Source organism: Mirounga leonina, unplaced genomic scaffold (assembly GCF_011800145.1).
Source record: "Mirounga leonina isolate KUSES-001 unplaced genomic scaffold, KU_Mleo_1.0 Mir_91, whole genome shotgun sequence".
Taxonomy (NCBI): domain Eukaryota; kingdom Metazoa; phylum Chordata; class Mammalia; order Carnivora; family Phocidae; genus Mirounga; species Mirounga leonina.
The window spans coordinates 7,510,008-7,528,348 of record NW_023270839.1 but is presented as its reverse complement, the minus strand read 5'-3'; the positions used below and the strand labels follow the sequence as shown (position 1 = coordinate 7,528,348).

At 48.9% G+C, this 18,341-nt stretch overlaps 1 protein-coding gene and 1 non-coding gene across 6 annotated transcripts in view; both read right to left on the bottom strand.

Annotated features, from left to right (window-relative positions):
• Positions 1-1,165: 1,165 nt before the first annotated feature.
• SLC7A8 (solute carrier family 7 member 8) overlaps positions 1,166-18,341 on the bottom strand; it is a 50,515-nt gene continuing 33,339 nt past the window's right edge. For 4 of the 5 annotated variants that reach the window (XM_034994859.1, XM_034994856.1, XM_034994858.1 and 1 more), the window contains 8 exons: positions 15,807-15,932; positions 13,934-14,087; positions 13,222-13,345; positions 11,658-11,761; positions 7,814-7,910; positions 5,551-5,700; positions 3,799-3,976; positions 1,166-3,289 (listed from right to left, as the gene is read on the bottom strand). In XM_034994859.1, the coding sequence (XP_034850750.1) occupies positions 3,126-3,289; positions 3,799-3,976; positions 5,551-5,700; positions 7,814-7,910; positions 11,658-11,761; positions 13,222-13,345; positions 13,934-14,087; positions 15,807-15,932 (1,097 nt within the window). In that variant the 3' untranslated portion in view covers positions 1,166-3,125. Of the gene's footprint in view, positions 3,290-3,798; positions 3,977-5,550; positions 5,701-7,813; positions 7,911-11,657; positions 11,762-13,221; positions 13,346-13,933; positions 14,088-15,806; positions 15,933-18,341 lie in introns of those variants that run through there. The other variant, XM_034994861.1, reaches the window with a different exon arrangement.
• On the bottom strand, positions 14,937-15,098 carry LOC118003793. The gene has a single exon (XR_004677426.1). It is a non-coding gene; the product is annotated as a U1 spliceosomal RNA (small nuclear RNA).

The window sequence follows — 18,341 nt, the reverse complement described above, 5'->3', positions numbered from 1 at the left end:
TTGGGCTGAGAGATTGAGGAACCCTTTGAGATTAGGTTCAACCCTCTTTTTTTTTTTCTTTTCTCAAAAAGTGCTAAATAGGTTAAGTGACTTGCCCAAGGACACACAGCTCTTTAGTGGCTGCCGACCTAGAACTTAGAGCCAAGTATCTGTGCCCCCATGACTGGTGCGCCTCCAGCCTCAGTCTAGAAAAATGCCAGCCACAGATGAGGAGAGTTGGGGCCAGGCCGGGACTGGGAGTGGAGGCATCTTGCCCGCCTGTGTCCTCACGTGTCCCAGATGGTGGAGGATGATGTCTCAACGCCCCCACCCTGGCCGCTCCCCGCCCATGTCTGTCAGAAGTGCTGGCTCTGGAGTAATGCCGCCCCAGGACAGGCAGCTGGGAGGGCTGCCCACAGAGGAGGCACTCCAAGCAAGGACTGGGTCTAATCCCATCAACTTCCTCCCGCAATTAACCCAAATCACCAGCGGACGTGTCCCTACCGTACCTGCTTCCTCCTTTGTCCTCACTCAACAGCCTTCCTAGTCCTCCGACTAGACAAGGTCCTCTCATTCAGCTCCGTGCAGCTGAGGGGACCCTGCCTCATGTCCTAGTCCCTCCTGTCAAACCCCTTGGATCTGGCTGGCTGCTTTCCTAAGTCCCCCTGGCATCTCTCCACAGGCTCAGCCAATCGCTTCCTTTCCCATTTGGTACCAGCTGTCCCAGTGCCAGAAGCCTTGGCTGACCAGACCTTGGAGAACCACTCTGCCTTTGCCTCCCTCCTCTCAGCTAAGCCCTGTCTGTCATCTGCCTTCCCACCTGGCAGTGATGAGGTTCTTCCTAGCTAGTCTGCAGGCTCTCGGTGCAGGGCACAGAGCAGGAACTCAATGAACACTTGGCGACTTCACTGAAGAAATGAGAAAGTTTTTGGTTCAAAATGAGAGGTAGTTAAAAACCAGCCCTCCCCCTCCCCCACCCACCCACAACTCGAGAGAGTTGTTTGAGTGTGCTGGCACTGGGTCCCTGGGACAGAGCAAGGGCCTTTGGGAATGCCATCCTGGAAGGAACCTGGCAACCGAAGACCTCCTGACGAAGACAGGAAATGCCTGGGGACTCTGTCTCAGAAGATCATTGAATTATTACCACCACCAACTTCATTTCCATTTAAAATTTTATTACATCAAAAGAAAAAAAAAAAAACCCTCCACAAAATAAACTCTAACCCTAAACCAACTCAAAGACAGAAGATTATCATCCAGGTATAACTAATGCCCTCCCCACCCCAAACAACCTTACATTAAAAAATCCAAAAGAAATAGAAACGCCAGCTTCAAAAATATTTATCCAAAAAGTAAGGCATTCACTTTACGAAACAAATGAACAAACAAATAAACCCCAACAACTGAAGGAGGGATGGAGGTTGGAGGAATGAGAAGAGGGAAGAGGAGGATGGTCCCCTGACCCTCCAGGGGCCAGCCCCAGCCCACCCGGGGTCTACTCTGAAGGGACTGGAACTCAAACCAAACCTGGCATCTCACCAATGGGGGTGGGGGGTGGGGGGTGGGGTTGGGGTCAGGCAGGCCAGCCGGGAAGCTGGGAGAGCCAAGCAAGCCAGGAGGACTCCCCACAGATTCTAGTCTAAACAGCCTGTAGGGGGAGGTAGGAACGGGGGCACTCCTGCTTTGGGATGAAAGGATCCTAGTCTTTAGCACAGCAAGTGTGGCAGGGAGGCTGCAAGGCCCAGGGTAAACACGGTGGCCTTCCCTTGGAGCGAAGGGAAAGGAAGCCTCTCCCACAGGATGGCCAGAAGTCCACATGCCACGGAGAATGGCTCCCCAAAATGGGTACCTTCTGCCACTGCTTTTTCATCCTGTCCCAGAGGCTGTCCAAAGACAGGGCGGTGGTGGGACCAGAAAGGGGGGTGTCTGAGTTGGGGGAGGAGGAAGGAAATGGCCTTCAGAAGACACTCCCGCCCCAGTCTCCAAGGTTACGCGATGGACACTTCTGGGGGGTGGGTGGGAAAACACCCTCCATTCCAGGAAGGCTTTTCATACCAGGTCTGTCCTGAGGGTTGGAAATCAGGGAGTATTTTTAGGTCCAGTTCTTGGATGGGAGGTGACTTAAGGCTGATTTGGCTTGGGTTTCAGGCCTGAAGGGCTTGGGGAGCCTTCATACCGGTTGGTCCCGGAGCCAAGCCAGAGAAGAGGAAAAGGGCATGATGGGGGCGCCAGCAGTGCTGGCTCCATGGGGGTATGTTGGGGGCATAGCTGCAGGGACCATGGAGTGACTGCTCCTTCCAGTTGGAGTGGGGAAGGAGGAGGAGCTAAGCAGCTTTGCCCGAGGGGAGAAGTGTCCACTACATCGAAAATAAGAAGACTTTCTGGCTTCAGGAAGCTTTGGCACTGAGTGGGGGTCAGGATGCAGGAGACCAGGGCAGGGCTGGGCTTCTGCAATTTGAGCCTTTCCCAATCTGTTCCACAGGCCTGGCTTGGGTTAGGGGGAGGGGGCAGTTCTCCTGCTCATTGGTCCTTAGCTCAGTAGGGAGGTGGTGTCCTGCCAGGAACCTTGCTCTGGACAGGGAGCCCAAGCTGAGGTGGGGGGAGGTGCCATGGGGAGGGGGGAGGAGAGGGCAGAGGGAAGCATCTCTCTGGTTTCTTGGGTCCCTAGTGAACGGAGAGTGATGCGGGTCTCTCCAGCTGACTTTAAAGATGACAGATTTGCTTGAGTCTGTCCCTCCCCAACTGACTCACTGTTGCTTCCGCTTCTCTGAGCAGAGGCCTCCCTTGGGCTCAGGAATGGGGAGGGAAGGCAGTACTGAACTGGGCTCCTGAGGAGGGAAGGGGGGGGGAGGGCCCTGTAGAGTACCCCCAGCAGCTCCACTCTCCTCCCACTGCTTGGAGCAGCCCCGGTGAGGACACCGGCCCTAGTGGTGAGAGGCTGGTTCTTTGGGTACAAATGTCAGTGTCTTTGTTTATAGTTTCTTACCACCCATACCCAGGTCCTGTCCCTGCTTGACCGAAGCAGAGGGGTGTGTGTGTGTGTGTGTGTGTGTGTGTGTGTGTGTGTGTTGGGGAGACCCAGGCAGGGAAAGAGGGCAAAAAGAGGGTATAGGAGGAAGGAGCCAGCTGAGAGGGGATGGTGGTCCTCAGGGCTGGGGCTGCTCCGAGTCCTTGTCCTTGGAGGCAGTGGGTTGGTAGATGGGCTGCCGCTGCTCCTCTGTGTCCCCATTTATCTCCTCTTTCCCCAAGCCTGCTTCCATCTCGGGGTACACAACCACACACATCTTCTGGCTCACCAAGGTTAGTGACTCTATGGGAGGTCACACAGAACAGGTCAGTGATGAGCATCCCACCCATCGGGCCAAGCCACCCGTGACCCTGCTCCGCTCCCCTGCCCCACGTGTTACCTCAGCAGAGCCCCAGTGCCTTCAGGAGACTCCTGTTCCAGGAGACAGTCATCTTGCCTCTTCCTGGGGCTCTGGGGAGCCTATCTGTTGGCTGCCCATTCCCATCAAAGCCCTAGTCCCCCACCTTCTGGTGACCTAAGCCTGGTGACCACCAGTTCCAGGCTCTCCCTTGGCCTCTACCCAAGGCAGCTCCTGCAGAATGGCTGTCAGGTTGCCTCTTTTTCCAGGTCTAGGGCCTGTGTGCAAACCTCAGCTGTTCTCCTCTCCTCAGAGGTCTCTGGGAAGGCACCCACCCTTTCTTGCCCCGTCTTCTTCTCCAGAGCTCTGTGGACCAGCCTAGGCCTCCTGACCCGGAGACTACCTAACCCAGATGAGTAGATCCTCTAGCCATCCAGCATTTTTAACAACTCACCAATGAAGTTATTGAAACACTTGGGCTTGTGTTGCCAGTAAACACCCAGGAAATAGACGGGCACTCCTGTCAGCATGATGGCCAGGCCAATGCCACACACCACGGGCTCTGACCACAGGCTAAAGATCAGCAGGAAGGCCCAGAACAGCAAGTAGATGATGGGGAACAGCAGGTTGATCTGTGGAGCAGAGGTGCTGTTAGCTGTGTGGCCCCCGTGGCCCCCAGATCAGGGCATCCTCCCTATTCTCAACCCACAGAGAGGCACCTTCGAGGGCAAAGGCTAGGCTTCACTCGGCTCTGTGGCTCCCACACCCCAAGCCCTCATAGATCAAGTGCTATGTCAACAAACGTTGGTGAACTTGGGTAGTGGGATGGGAAGAGGAGGGGCGAACTCTGAGTTCTGAGGAATGATCCTCATTGCCCATCTCTTTTCTCCTGGGCAGAGGCAAACAAGGCCTTGTCATCCATGCCTCAGCCAGGGAAGCCCGTGGGACTGATAAGCTTGCTGGTATATTGGTATATATTTGCTGAGGTCCTAGAGTGGAAGAGAGGTGGAGAAATGAATGAGGGGCAAGAAGGAAATGGAAGGGGTCTGTCAGACTCTTTGACTCTTTCCTGGTTCTAGGTAGGGCCCTCATCTGGGCACCATGTTGCAAATGTCCATCCTTCTTGCCAGGATCACTCCCAATGTGTTTTTCTCAAGCAATATGAGAAGATAAGTCTGCCAAGATCCGAGAAGTCAGGAAACCTACTATACTATAAGGCAGTCTGGGACGTTGATTTTATTCAGAAAGAAACATCAGCTCTATGGGCTTGTTGGCGATCTTATTGGCCACAGGTGGGAGTTCCCAGACTCAGCTGCCTTTCTCTTCCTTGTCATCTCTTCTCAGAGGGTATGCAAGGGTTGGGGGAGGAATGGGTTATTCTACCTTGTCATCCCTCTAGCAAGCTTTCTAAGAGTGGTAGGAAAGTGGTGGTGGAAAACAGATTTGGAGAGCTGAAATTCCTCAGCTGGAAGAATCTTCTGGAAGGATCTAGTCTCCTCTGTTTCCAGAATAGGACTGTTCATATAGCTCAGGGCTATACTCTATTCTAATTTGCAGGAGAACCCATAGCTCTCTTGCATACTTTGTTCTGAGCAATCCCTTTCATTCCCACCACACAGTTATCTCTTGCAGCAATCAGTAGGTTCACTAGGCACCCTACTACATATAGGGCTCTAGTAGTTTAAAAAGGGAGGCTCATGGAGGATTGTAGTAGACTGGGAAGCTTCAAGGAAGAGGAGGAACTTGAGGCCTATGTGGGGAATGGTTATAATTTGGATAGGCAGATGGGAGAAGGAAACTCATTTTGGGATGGAGACATAGCTCAAGTGAACTCAGCTACCTGGAGGGATGAGAAGGAGACTGGCCATACCAGTGGGTTCAGGGAAATGTTGGAGAGGTAAGGGAGCCTTGAAAAATCAACCAGAGTTCATAAGAGTTGTAGGAAACAAAGGAATGATCTGATGAAAGTATCACTTAATATAACTTACTCTTACAGCTGCCATTTGTTCTGGTCCTGTCTCCAGTGGAAAATGGAAATAGCTGCCCCATTCATACATGGCCCTTGCTTTCCAAAGGGTCTGCTACCATCACAGAGATGGTAGATCATGTATGTGGTCAGCAGCTGAGAACAAGGTGATTTAAAAACCCGAGCTGCTGCTAGATTAGAAGAGGAGGGGGAAGGGATCTCAAGGGGAGGTTCTCGCACCTTGATAGGGCGGGGGATATCAGGCTTCTTCCAGCGAAGAACTATCTGTCCAGCAATTGTGACTCCATAGAAGAGGTAGTTGATGAAGCCCACGTAGTTGATGAGTGTGTACATGTCGCTGGTGACCAGCATCAGCAGGGTTGAGATGCACTGTGGGAAATGGGAGAAGCTCATCAGTGATCAGTAAGGTATTTGGACACCAGAGGAGCTGTTTACAGGTCAGGGCACTCTTCCCCTGCCTCTAGGCGGATGGCGCCATTTTACGATGAATGTCTTAAAATGGAGACTTTACAGCCTCCCCTAGTCACCCTGGCCATTGCTAACAGCTTCATTGCCAGGAAGTTCTTTCTTATTGCAGGAGTGATCATCAAAATATTTAACCACTGCTAGGGCATGGGCACTAACCAATCAGAACAGATACTGGCTGTAAACAACTGGATTGGCCACACCGGCAGCGCCAGCTCTACACCTGCCCTGGTCCCATTTATATTTCTTCCCTGGTTGTAGCTCAAGCTAATTTAGGTTTTTCCTTTTTATTTTTTTAATCCCTTAGGGAAGATTGTTAACTGCAGATTAAAGCTTTATTCTTGCCCTCATCCTCTTCTCCTGGCTGAGTCATCTAATTTATTTTTCTTCTTCCCCCACCTCCCCCTTTTTTTAATATCATAAACAGTTACAAAGTATTTACTAGGTGGAAAGTCCTGTTCTTAGTGTTCTACAAATATTAACTCATTTAACCCTCATAACATCCCCATGAGGTTTTCTTGACAGAATCCACTTTACGACTTCAAAATCAGCTCAGTGGCTCTCCCGGAACCATGTTCTGCCCCTCTGCTAATTTGTTAAGGCCAACAGAAGGTTCAGTTCTTAGAACGCCTGGGTGGCTCAGTTGGTTGAGCATCTGCCTTCGGCTTGGGTCCTGATCCCAGGGTCCTGGGATCAAGTCCCACATCGGGCTCCACATCAGGCTCTCTGCACAGCAGGGAGGCTACTTCTCCCTCTCCCCCTGCTACTCCCCCTGCTTACGCTCCCCCTCTGTCAAATAAATAAATAAAATCTTAAATAAAAAAAAAGAAGGGCGCCTGGGTGGCTCAGTTGGTTAAGCGACTGCCTTCGGCTCAGGTCATGATCCTGGAGTCCCGGGATCGAGTCCCACATTGGGCTCCCTGCTCGGCGGGGAGTCTGCTTCTCCCCCTGACCTTTCCCCCCTCATGCTCTCTCTCTCTTTCTAATAAATAAATAAATAAATCTTAAAAAAAAAAAAAAAAGAAGAAGGTTCAGTTCTCATGTAAGATCTGACAGTGAAAATAATATAGAAGATTTTAATGGATGAAAAAGCCAGATTCTGACCGTACTTGTCTGGCAGTCACAGTACTGCACCAATGGCTCAAACCGGAAATAAGTCTGTCTCACTGGGAGTATTAGGTGGTCTCCAGGCACCTTTCACAGCTAACCAATCATGATGGGCTTCATCCTATATCTGAACATTCTGAAACTCCCCCTCATATTGTACAGTGAAGGCACTTGACTCCTGAGAGCTCTATTATCCTGATCTAACTGCTTCTCTGACGGACCAAAGTCATTTTCAATATGTTATTCAGGATCCAGAAAGAAAAAAAAAATAACTCAAAAGACTCAGTGGGGACAAGTCTTTGCTCTTTCTTTTTACCCCTCTAAATGATTCTACTCTGGGCCATTCTACCCTCAGTTCTTCCCTATCCCAATTTTCCTTTTCTCCATTTTCAGTTGCCAGTCTTCCTTTCTTTATGGTTTGTCTTATTTGGTGTACCTGTAACACTGAATTTGTTTCAGTGGTATTTCCTGAGACACAGGCAGAGTCTCCTGGGGCAAGAAGATTGATGGAGAGTGCTGAGGGTGTGTGAGATTGGCCAGGAGTGGGGGCCCAAAGCCGCAACCCTTAGGGCAACAGGTGCAGGGGAGAGCCAAGAAAGGAGGTTTCTTTCCGTATGAGACTGTAGAGTCATGAGAAAGTCACTTCAATCTGACCCAAAAGTATGGGAGAATAGAAATGAGGCAGGGTGAGAGCCTGAAAGTGTTTCAGGACTCAGGGTCTTTCCTTGTTATTTCTCTTGATATTTACAAAGCCCATATATACCATTTGCCAGATTATCTAAGATCCAGTGAAACCTAGGAGCAGACCAGGAGGGTGACAGGGGTGTGTGTGGGAAGTGCGAACTCCCAGCTCAGAGCAATTGCAAAGAGGGAGGGTGTGTGTAGGGCTGGCAGAAGGAGGGGCCCTTACTGTGAAGAGCAAGGCTGGGATTGGGGTGCAGCGCTTCACGTGGATCATGGCCAACACGCTGGGAAGGTGGCCTTCCCTGGCTCCAGCAAAGAACAGCCTGGTAGAGAGAAAAGCAGGTAAGCCTGGGATGGCCCACAGACCACCCAAGGAAGTTCCCTCCCAGCCCAGTCTTCCTCATCCATGCCCACCTTCTGCTCACACCGGAGTATCCCCCCAACCCAACCAGGTACCCACCTTCCCATGCACACTCCAGCCCACTTGTCACAGGACCCACGTTCAAGTGCAGGTGCAGGCAGACCAGAGGCAGCTAGTGGATAATGGATAGATTCTGGGTGCATAGAGACCCTAAGTATGGTCTGGGTAGCTTGGGGTTACTGATGATTGTGCCTTAACTTTGTGGGTCTCACAAAGCCTTAATCCCTTTAAAAATGGGCCTCTCCCTTCCTCAAGGGATACAGGTTCTCTGATACATGAGGACTGAACTGTCTGTCCATGGAAAGCCTTAAAAACATTGATATCCGGGGCGCCTGGCTCAGACGGTTAAGCGTCTGCCTTCAGCTCGGGTCATGATCCCGGGGTCCTGGGTTGGAGCCCCACGTCTGGCTCCTGGCTCAGCGGGGAGCCTGCTTCTCCCTCTGCCTCTCCCCCTGCTCATGCTCTCTCTCTCTCTGTATCTCTGTGTCTCGAATGAATAAATAAAATCTTAAAAAAAATAAAAAATAAAAAACAAAAACATTGATATCCTAGTCAGGAGGTAGTTGCCACTGTGAGGATGGAGAATAAGTGGTGGACCAGAAAGGGACACGGGATAAATTGGGGGATATGTGGGAATGTTCTATATCTTGTTTTGGGTGGTGCTTCCATCGCTGTCTACAACTCTCAAAACTCATTAATCTGAACAATCTGTGTATTTTATTGTATTGTATGCATTATATTGTATCATACCTAAAACTTTATATCCTTAAGCTACTTTTTCTATTCCCAAAGAAGCCATCCTAAGGAAATGAATACTGAGTTAGTGAAAGGTATATATAAAAGATATTCTGATGATAAAAAAGATTGGAAATATCCTAAATGCCCAAAAGTTAAGAGATTGATAACATAAATTATAGTGTATCTATAAGATGGATATTTTAGGGGCGCCTGGGTGGCTCAGTCGGTTAAGCGACTGCCTTCGGCTCAGGTCATGATCCTGGAGTCCCGGGATCGAGTCCCGCATCGGGCTCCCTGCTCAGTGGGGAGTCTGCTTCTTCCTCTGATGCTGCCCCCTCTTGTACACTCTCTCTCTCTCTCTCTCAAATAAATAAAATCTTAAAAAAAAAAAAAGATGGGTATTTTACAGTCCTAATGTTTTGAAAAAAATTTGTTACATGAGAACATGCTCACAATACAATGTCAAATGGTAAGAGCAAGACAGAAAACTGTGATTCCATACAGTATGATTCTAATTAATTTAGAAATTATGGTCATGTAAAAACATACCAACTGATTATCTCTGGGTGATGGGATTATGAGTAATTTTAATTTTCTTCCTTAGACTTCATTAAAAAATTTAATTTCTAAAATAGATGAGAAATTTTTAATTGGAATAAAAATTATTATTTTTTTTACCCTTTTTAAAAAGTAAACCTTTTCTTGGAGATAATTGTAGACTCACATGCAGCTGGAAGAAATAATACAGAGAGATCCTAGGTATCCACTCTATTTCTACTGGTAACATACTGCCGAACTATAATAATATCATGACCAGGATTTTGATGTTTAAAAGTTATTTTTAAAAAGAGAAATTTTAATATAAAAGGGACTCCTTCTTCCCCTTCTCTTTTCCCAGAGAAAAGAATATTATAAGCCATTGGAAGTCATTTACATATTAGTATGAATTAGACAGCTTTTTCTTTTTGGGATTTTATAAGGAGAAAGAAGCACCTAAGGGGTAGGAGGAAGGGGGTGGTGTAATGAGGACAGGAAGGCACAGAATCAGCACACTGGGTGTTCTGAAAAAAAAAAAAACCTTCACTTACTTTGTAATTTGTGTGTGAGGGAGAGTGGAACTAATAGCAGCAGTTTGGCAGAAGTGTGGGAGTCCATTATGGCCCCAAGTACCCATGTGCATCACCATCACTTGCCATCATCAACTACCTAGGCCACTGTCACTAGTTTCATGCACCCACACAGCATGGCCCCTCTACGGTGCAGCCTCATGCACCCAACTGAGCCCTGCGTGCTCTGCGGGCCTCCTCATGCACATAGCCAGGGCTCCGCATTCACGTCCCTCCTCCACATGCAGCCAGGACCAAGTGTAACTGTCCAGGTCCAACAGCATTTGCAAGTGTCAAGTTCACAAGAAACAATCCTTGCCCGGCTAGCTGACAACGGAGGAGACAATGACATTAAGCATGACACACGCCCACACACACTCCTATTTCTCAGGAAGGGTCAACCTCTCCATACACCAAACACAAAAGAGTGAGAGAGAGAGGGCGAGAAGGAGGGAAGGAGGAGGAAGGAACGAAGGAACTGGGAGGATGAGCAGAGGAGACCTGGTGGGTGAGCTGAGCCTCGGGATCAGAGGCCTCGCCCGCCAGGGCTGCCGTGGCCTGCATGCACACACAGCTATACCACATGCATGCAGACCGCTGCTGGGCCTGCCCGAGGGACAAACCCCACTCTAAAGCGACTGTAGCCAGTCACTCTGTTCCAATAGATCCCAGAGAGCCTCATGGGTCACTGCTCTTCCACTGCTCGCCCTCGGCTGGGGACTCCAGGTGGTCACTGCTCCTGTGTAACACGCACACGAGGTTGCTGTGGGTAAGTCTCAGTCTCATAGGGTCCTGGGGCACAGAGGACAGCCACACTCCCTCTTTCCTGCCCTGGGTCCTGAAAACATGGCACTCCCCTGACATCTCATGAGAACTCCTCCCTGATGTGATGGGTGGCTTTGGAAGCAGCTAAACTCAGGGACTCCCTGCTTTTGCTGTATCTTTCAAGTAGGGCTATGCCCTGGGGGCAGGGGAACCATCTAAGAAATATGGGAAGACCCCTTGACAAACACTGATGGCAATAGTCCAGTGTCTGCTGGCCTCAACAGCCTATTCTGGAGAGAGCGAGAAGAGACCCTGAGGAGGGGCCAGATTCCTGGGGGTGTAGAGGCAAGAGCTAGGGATTCCTGGACCCACTTGAGCTTCTGGCTTCTCTGAGAGTTTGGAAGTTGGGGGCCTGGATTTGGACAAATGCTTTCCTTCAGTTCTTCCCCACTTCTCTCACTTCACACCCTCAGCCCGAGTCTCCTGAGTGGCCGTGAAAGCGCCTCCCACAGCCACCTGTCTGTTGAGCAGGGAGAAGGATCCATCCCACCTGCAGGCTGGTCCCAGAACTTCCATGAGAGGCCAGCCCAGAGGCCCCAGGCCTGTGTCCCTCCTGGTCCCTTGTAGAGTGGGGTTCCTTTCAAGCCAGCATAGCCTGTTTCCAGGCAAGTAGCAAAGGAGCTCTGGGGCTGCCGATGAGACACTCTCCTGCTGCCGATCACGGTGCCCAGACCTAGGACTGTGTCAGGCAGCCTGGGACCTCCTCAGCCCTCTGCTCCTACTGAAATGAGGTGGGACAGGGCTTCTCTCGCTACTACATGTGAAGCCGCACACATCGCAGGTAACCACGTGAGCAGCATACACCCCTCTGCACCCAAGCTGACACACAAACGCCTTTCATGAGCAATCACCCCCTACGAGGTCACCACCCAGGTGCCCACACAGACCTCTGCTGACGGAGACAAGCCCCCCATATATACACAGAGCAATATGCGCAGCAGAATGGCCCCTGGCCCAGGAAGGACTGGGACGACACTCACCGGGAAGAGGTGAAGAGAGACCCATTAACTCCTCCAAATGTGGACAGGGCAACGGAAATGGGCATGATCCAGGCCATGACCCCTAGGAGCTTCTCTCCGAATGTCTGGGAGAGAAAACAAGGGGATGAGCAGAAGAGGCAAGGTTACAACCCTCCACTTGTACATCACTGCTGAGAATGCTCCCTCCCATCTCTACCCTTGCTGAGTCTCTCTTATTAGGGTCCTCGAGGGTAGGGTTGCGTTCCCCAGGCCCTCCTGCACCGCACCGCCACTTCCCTTCCCACCACACAGTGGGGATTTAGTAAATGTTTTGGGCTATTAACTGAAGGAGACAGTGCATGGTGGTAATAATAATAAGAAGAACAACAACAACAATGACGATGATGTGCTAACATTTGTTCTCCTGTTTTATGGATGAGGAAACTAAGGCACAAAGCAATTAGGTAGCTTGCCTAAGATCACAAACCCAGAAAGTGGAGGGCCAGGACCAGAAGCCAGCTGAGGGAGTCCAGGCTTCACTTTACATTATACACTAATGAGTCAGGCAGGTTGGGGTTCAAATCTAAGCCCAACAGTTTGGACCTGTGAGACCTTGAGCAAGGTCCTTAATTTTTGAGCCTCAGTTTTCCTATCTGTAAAATAGAAATGGTTCCTAATTCATAGGGTGGAATTTCTAAATTCATAGAAATAGTATAAGAAGGGAAAAATGATAAGAACAAGGCACTATGTAGGCTGAGAAAAAAAAGGTGGTGAAGCTATAGACTAGTCTTCCTATACTGAAGGAATGTAGAATGTCAAGGGACTAGCCTTTTCTATATTCTCTGAGCCAAGTACACACTCGATTTCTAGCACATTATCGGGGAGGGGTCGTTTAGAATGGATGTCCTGCTGGGTTAGGTCAGTGGTCATGGAAAAAGGCTGCCCTGGGACACTGGAGGGCCTCTTTCTTTACAGTCTTCTGACAGGAGACATGTGATGACAGTTTGGCAGGGTGGCGTCAGGGCCCAGGTGAAGCCAGGTAAGGGGGCTGCATGGCTCCCAGGGCTTTCCTGGGTATCAAAGACCCCAGTGCCTTGGATCTGCATCTCTTTCCCCAAAGAGCACAGACCATTCCTACTCCTGTTTACTGGCACACACTTTTCCCTGATGAGGGAAGGAGTCAGGCTGCATGATTTCCAGAGGAAGAAACGAAGGCAGAGAGGAATGGCGTTGTCTCGTGCAAGATTTTATCTTTCTGAGGAGGAGCCTGCCTCCTTTATACGATCATCACATTTAGAGTTTAAAGTGCCCCAGATCAGGAGCTGGCAAAACTTTTTCTGTAAAGGGTCATACAGTAAGTAATGTAGCTTTGTGGGCAACACGTTGGTTCTGCCGTTGTCACCGTTCTAGGTACAACATGGCCGTCAGTTTGCTCCTGGGCACTTGGAGATACGGTTTCTGCCCTGAGAACTTGGGATGACTTCTAATTCCACAAATTCATGGATCAGGGAAAAGTGAGTGGGGCCAATCTGGCAAGTCTATGTCAACATTCCTGGTTTGAGGGGCTGTGAGTTTGATTTCTTACCACAGCGACTGCGTTTGAAGCCAGCAGCTCCTGGGGGGACATTGCAGTGACATAAGCGACATTGGCAAAGACATACACAAATGTGACCAGTGGGATGGAGATGAAGATGGCTCTGGGAAGGTTCCTGTAGAAGGAGAGGAGGTCAGAGAGGAAAGGCCTGGCACCTGCCTCATCACGGGGTTTGGGAAGTGCCTTGTTTTTCTGCTCCAAACTGACCTGGCAGCCTTTTGTGACACTCCCTCTCCCTGGGGGGTGGATTCTGTCTCAAAATGGGCAGGGCAATTTAAAGGAAATGAAACAGGGTAGGCTGGGAATATGCTCCATACCTGCTGACCTCTTCCTGACTGGACTCTCCATGATGCACCGCTCTCCCCTGCTTCAAGACACAAAGACCCTCCTGTCCTAAGACAGGTAAGTCAGATGCCTAGAGGCCTGTCGGTACATTTCATCCTCTAAGGCAGTGTGCTATCTCAGCAGTTTCAGCTTTTAATCTGCTCTGGGACAGTCACGGGATTTTTCTCCTCCTGGCAGGGTAGATGGCAAATGGTTTAAGTTCCTGAGAAATAACTGTTTCTTCAGGATAGACCAGGTCATGGTCAGAACAGGGGCTGGAGATGGAGAAGTGCCCAGTGGACACCTGGCTCTCTCTTCTTAGTAGCAGGTGCCATGGCCTTTCAAGGGATTTGGGAAGAGCTGGGTCATTTCAACTCACTTGTAGGGATCAACAAGTTCCTCAGTCACGTAATTAAGAAAGTTCCAGCCTCCGTAGGCAAAGGAGCCCTGAAGGAAAGCCAGTGCGATAAGGCCGATGTCAGGTTCTTGGAAATTCTCAAATGCGTTCTTTGGTTCCAGCCAGAAATACTCTCCTGTGGACGCAAGGGGCAGGAGGCTGCTCAGAGAAAGAAGCCAGAGGCCTGGCGGCCTCTAGCCTGCCTAGTCCTGTCTCAGCTCCTCCTGCAGTGATGATCCAGCTCTTGTCTTGTTTCCAGTGAACCCCACACATTGGAGAAGTGGGACCAAAAGGAGCAGGAAATAGAGATTAGGACTTCCCCAGAACCTAGGAACCAGGAGTCCAAATGCAGGCTCAGGTTCAAAGCACAGCTCTCAATCTTCTTTTAAAGGCAAATTTACTTGGAAGGAAAGACCAGGGGAGGCCACTGGTCAGGGCAGGGTACAGTAAATCAGGGGTGTGTGGGGGGGTGGGGGGTGGGGGGTGGGGGGAGCTGGGATTTGGAGATGCAGGATTAGAGCCATTGGCAGTCTCTTGACCACCTTCCTGTATATCTAAGTTTATATATTTTCACAAAGAAAGCATGAACAACAACAAACACTCAAACATAAGCTCCTATGATGCCATAGTAGTTCATGCTTACTCTGCTTTCTTTGTCAATAACCTCCTCTCTCTTTCTAACGTATCTGGGCTCTTCATGCTATAGATTCCCTGAGGACAGGGTCCTTCAGCAAAGAACTTTTCCACTGCCTCCCCAACCTTTAGCACAGTGTCCTGCACACAAGTGGGCCCTCAAGAAAGGTTGCTGATGACGTTGTAATGAAACACAGAGTAACTGCCCATATTTTACTTAGTCATCTGTGATCCAGCATTTGGACAGGAAATAAGTAGATTAGAGTGATCAGGAGAAAGCATTAGGGCCAGAATAGTAGGGACTTATTATCTCTGAAAAGATAGCACAGTGGTTTCTTTCTTTCCTTTTTTTAGGGGAAAGCATGAACACAGTCCCCACTACCACAAATTATATAGTCCCATTTCTCACATTTGGGGAAATTGCAGGGGTCAACACATCCATAGTGCAATGGATAAGCCTCATCCTTGGAAAACCACTTTCATGATCATGGTATCTCCCCTACCAGGTAGGTATACACAGTGATTTCTTTAAGTCTACACAATATTACCTGCTAAAGAACTTAACACAACTGGTTAAAATTAACAGCAGAACCTTAATTATGTTTCCTGGAGTAAATATCCAGGCACCCCACATGGCCTTCAGGGCTTCTAGGCAGGTAGGAGGTCTCTCTGTTTGTCATCTGACTTTCTCCAGGAGGCAGTGACACTGGGCAGAGCCTAGTGGTGCCATGGTTCCCATGGAAACCAAATACAGACTCAGACTTGGAAGGGACCAAATCCAGTGAGGAATGTTGGCAGGGGCCCCAGGAATGTCGAGCTCTCTCGTAGAGATTATGAGTAATTTTGAAATGCGTAAAAATCTCCTCTGTTCCCCATTTTAAGATATGAACAACATACAATATAAGATGCAGGGAGCTTCCCTGGGGATGGGGTAAGAGGGCAACAGGAGTCCAGAGATCTGGGGGCTTCACCTAGCTGTGCCAGAGCCAGGAGGTCAGCATGGGAGACCTGAACTCTGCAAACCAGGTGGGGCATGCTCAACTTCCAACCATCCCAGGAAAATGGTTTCTCTTCCCCTTTGTCAAGCAAGTGAAGAAGAAAAGTCATTCAAGGTCAGAATTGGGAAATCTCAGGGTGCACATGTCCAAAGACAGTGTGAGGGGGTGTGTACACGAAAGAGGCAGAAAGTTGGGTGAAGCCCTGTTGTTTGGGTGATACTCACCTTTGCAGATCTGGACAACTCCCATGATGATGATCAGGGCCAGGGCCAGGAGCTTCCCAGCTGTGAAAATGTCTTGAACCCGGGTGGCCCACCGCACACTGGCACAGTTGACCCATGTGAGGAGCACTGAAATGACAGAGCCCCAAACATATCCTCAGGGCTATAATGAGGCTGTAGGAGGCCCTCTGAACAGAAGCAGAAATGCTTCTTGCTCCTGACAATGGGACTGTAACAGGCGAGCCAAATTTCCCTCAAGCCCAGCCCAAGTTTCCAGAAACTTTAGCTAGATTAATGGGTTACAAATGGGGATTACCTGCCACAAATTAGAGCTTGGTCAGAGCATGCCCTGCCCAGGGCTGGAAGCCAGAAGTAGGCATGGAAGTGAAGGCACTGGCTTTGAGGAAAATCAGCATATTACCAGGGTGCAAGTATGGGCTTTGTTTCCAGGCCATTGTATGTTCAGGGGGAGCCCTGAGCAGCTGGTGGATCCTGAATGTCATCTTCCTCAGCCTGATTTTGGGGCAACAGAGGGTTAGGGGGAATCTTTTTTTTTCCCCTGTGGTATAATTTACATAGAGTAAAATTCATTTTTCTAAGTGTACAGTTTGATGAGATCTGACAAACATATTCAGTTAATCACTTCCACAGTCTTTATATGGAACATTTCCAACACTCCCAAAAGTTCTCTTTCTTGCACTTTGATCTCCTTTGAAGTCAGTCCCTCTCCCCTACCTCTGGCAACCACTAATTTGGTTTCTGTCCCTATATTTTGCCTTTTCCAAAATGTCACATGAACAGAATCATACAGTATGTAGCCTTTTGTGTCTGGTTTCTTTCACTTTACATGAAGCTTTGGAGATCCATTCATGTTGCTGTGTATATCAAGTCTGGTCCTTTTATTGTCACGTAGTACTCCATTTTATGTATTGGTTTTCTACTCACTGGCTGATGGACATCTGGGTTGCTCCCATTTTGGGGCTATTATGAATAAAGCTGCTATAAACACTTGCATAGAACTCTTTAAGTGGATTGTAGATGTCTTTGAGAAGGATTTTCCTTTCTCTTGAGTAAATACCCAGGAGTGAGATTCTGAGTCATAAGGTAAATTATAACTTTATTATTTTTTAAGATTTTGTTATTTTTAAAAGTAATCTCTAGGGACGCCTGGGTGGCTTAGTTAGTTAAGTGTCTGTGTTCAGCTCAGGTCATGACCCCAGGGTCCTGGGATCAAGTCCCACATTGGGCTCCCTGCTCAGTGGGGAGCCTGCTTCTCCCTCTCCCCCTCCCCCCAGCTCTCTCACTCTCTCTCTCAAATAAATAAATAAATAATCTTAAAAATAACAACAACAAAAAACCCCCACAAAGTGGCTATATCGTTAGCATTTCCACCAGCAATGTAGGTGAGTTCTGTTGCTATGAATCCTTTCAGCATTTGGTATTGTCAGCTCCAAAAGCTTGTCTATTCTAATAGCTGTGTAGTGTATCTCATCGTGGTTTCAATTTGCATTTCCCTCGTGACTGATGATGTTGAGCAGGTTTTCATGTGCTTATTGGCCACTATCCCTCTGTCTTCTTTGGTGGCACAGGGGCTCCCACAGAGATCCCAACAACATGGAACCTCCAAGGACTGGGGAGAGCTCAAAGGCTGAATCCTAGGAGGGAGGGACTCCGTTTTACAGCCACACTCCCCAAGCAACCCAGGGAGCCTGTCCTGCAGGAATGGGACTCTCACCTTCCTGGTGCTTAGGAAGTCCTTGAGAACAAAGGGAAGAAGTTAAAATCCTCTTGTTTCTCCTTCCTCTGAAACAGTGACCAGGACGGCCCCCCCGGTCCTCCAAAGGTACAAGTCACACATGTAGAAGCACCAGACTTTCTTCTCAAGCTCTGGCCAGGCCTCTGACTTGAACAGTTGATCAAATTATATCAATACCTGATCTTTAAACTGTGTTTTTACTTTTCAAGTATTTTCTGACCTTACTTGATTCTGAGACCATTTCTTTCTTTCTTTTTTTTTTTTTTAAAGATTTTTATTTATTTATTTGAGAGAGAATGAGAGAAAGCACATGAGAGGGGGGAGGGTCAGAGGGAGAAGCAGACTCCCTGCTGAGCAGGGAGCCCGATGCGGGACTTGATCCCGGGACTCCAGGATCATGACCTGAGCCGAAGGCAGTTGCTTAACCAACTGAGCCACCCAGGCGCCCTCTGAGACCATTTCAACAGGGTAAAGACCTGATCCTATTATCTATCTGTAACCTTTCTCCTCACACCATCTCTACTTGGCAAACTCCTTCTCATCTTTCGAGATCCAGCTCAAATGTCACCTGTTCTGTGAGTCTTTATTATTTTATTATTTTACTTATTCCTGACAATGTGGCTGCAAGGTAAGATACACCAGCCGCACTTTATAGACAAGGAACAAAGTCTGTCCCTTCTCTTTTCTCAGACCGCTTTGTTTATATTTAATTTGGGGCATTTACTTCTTTGTATTATAATGATTTGTTTCTTTTTCTCTGTCTCCATGTAGACTAGGAGGGC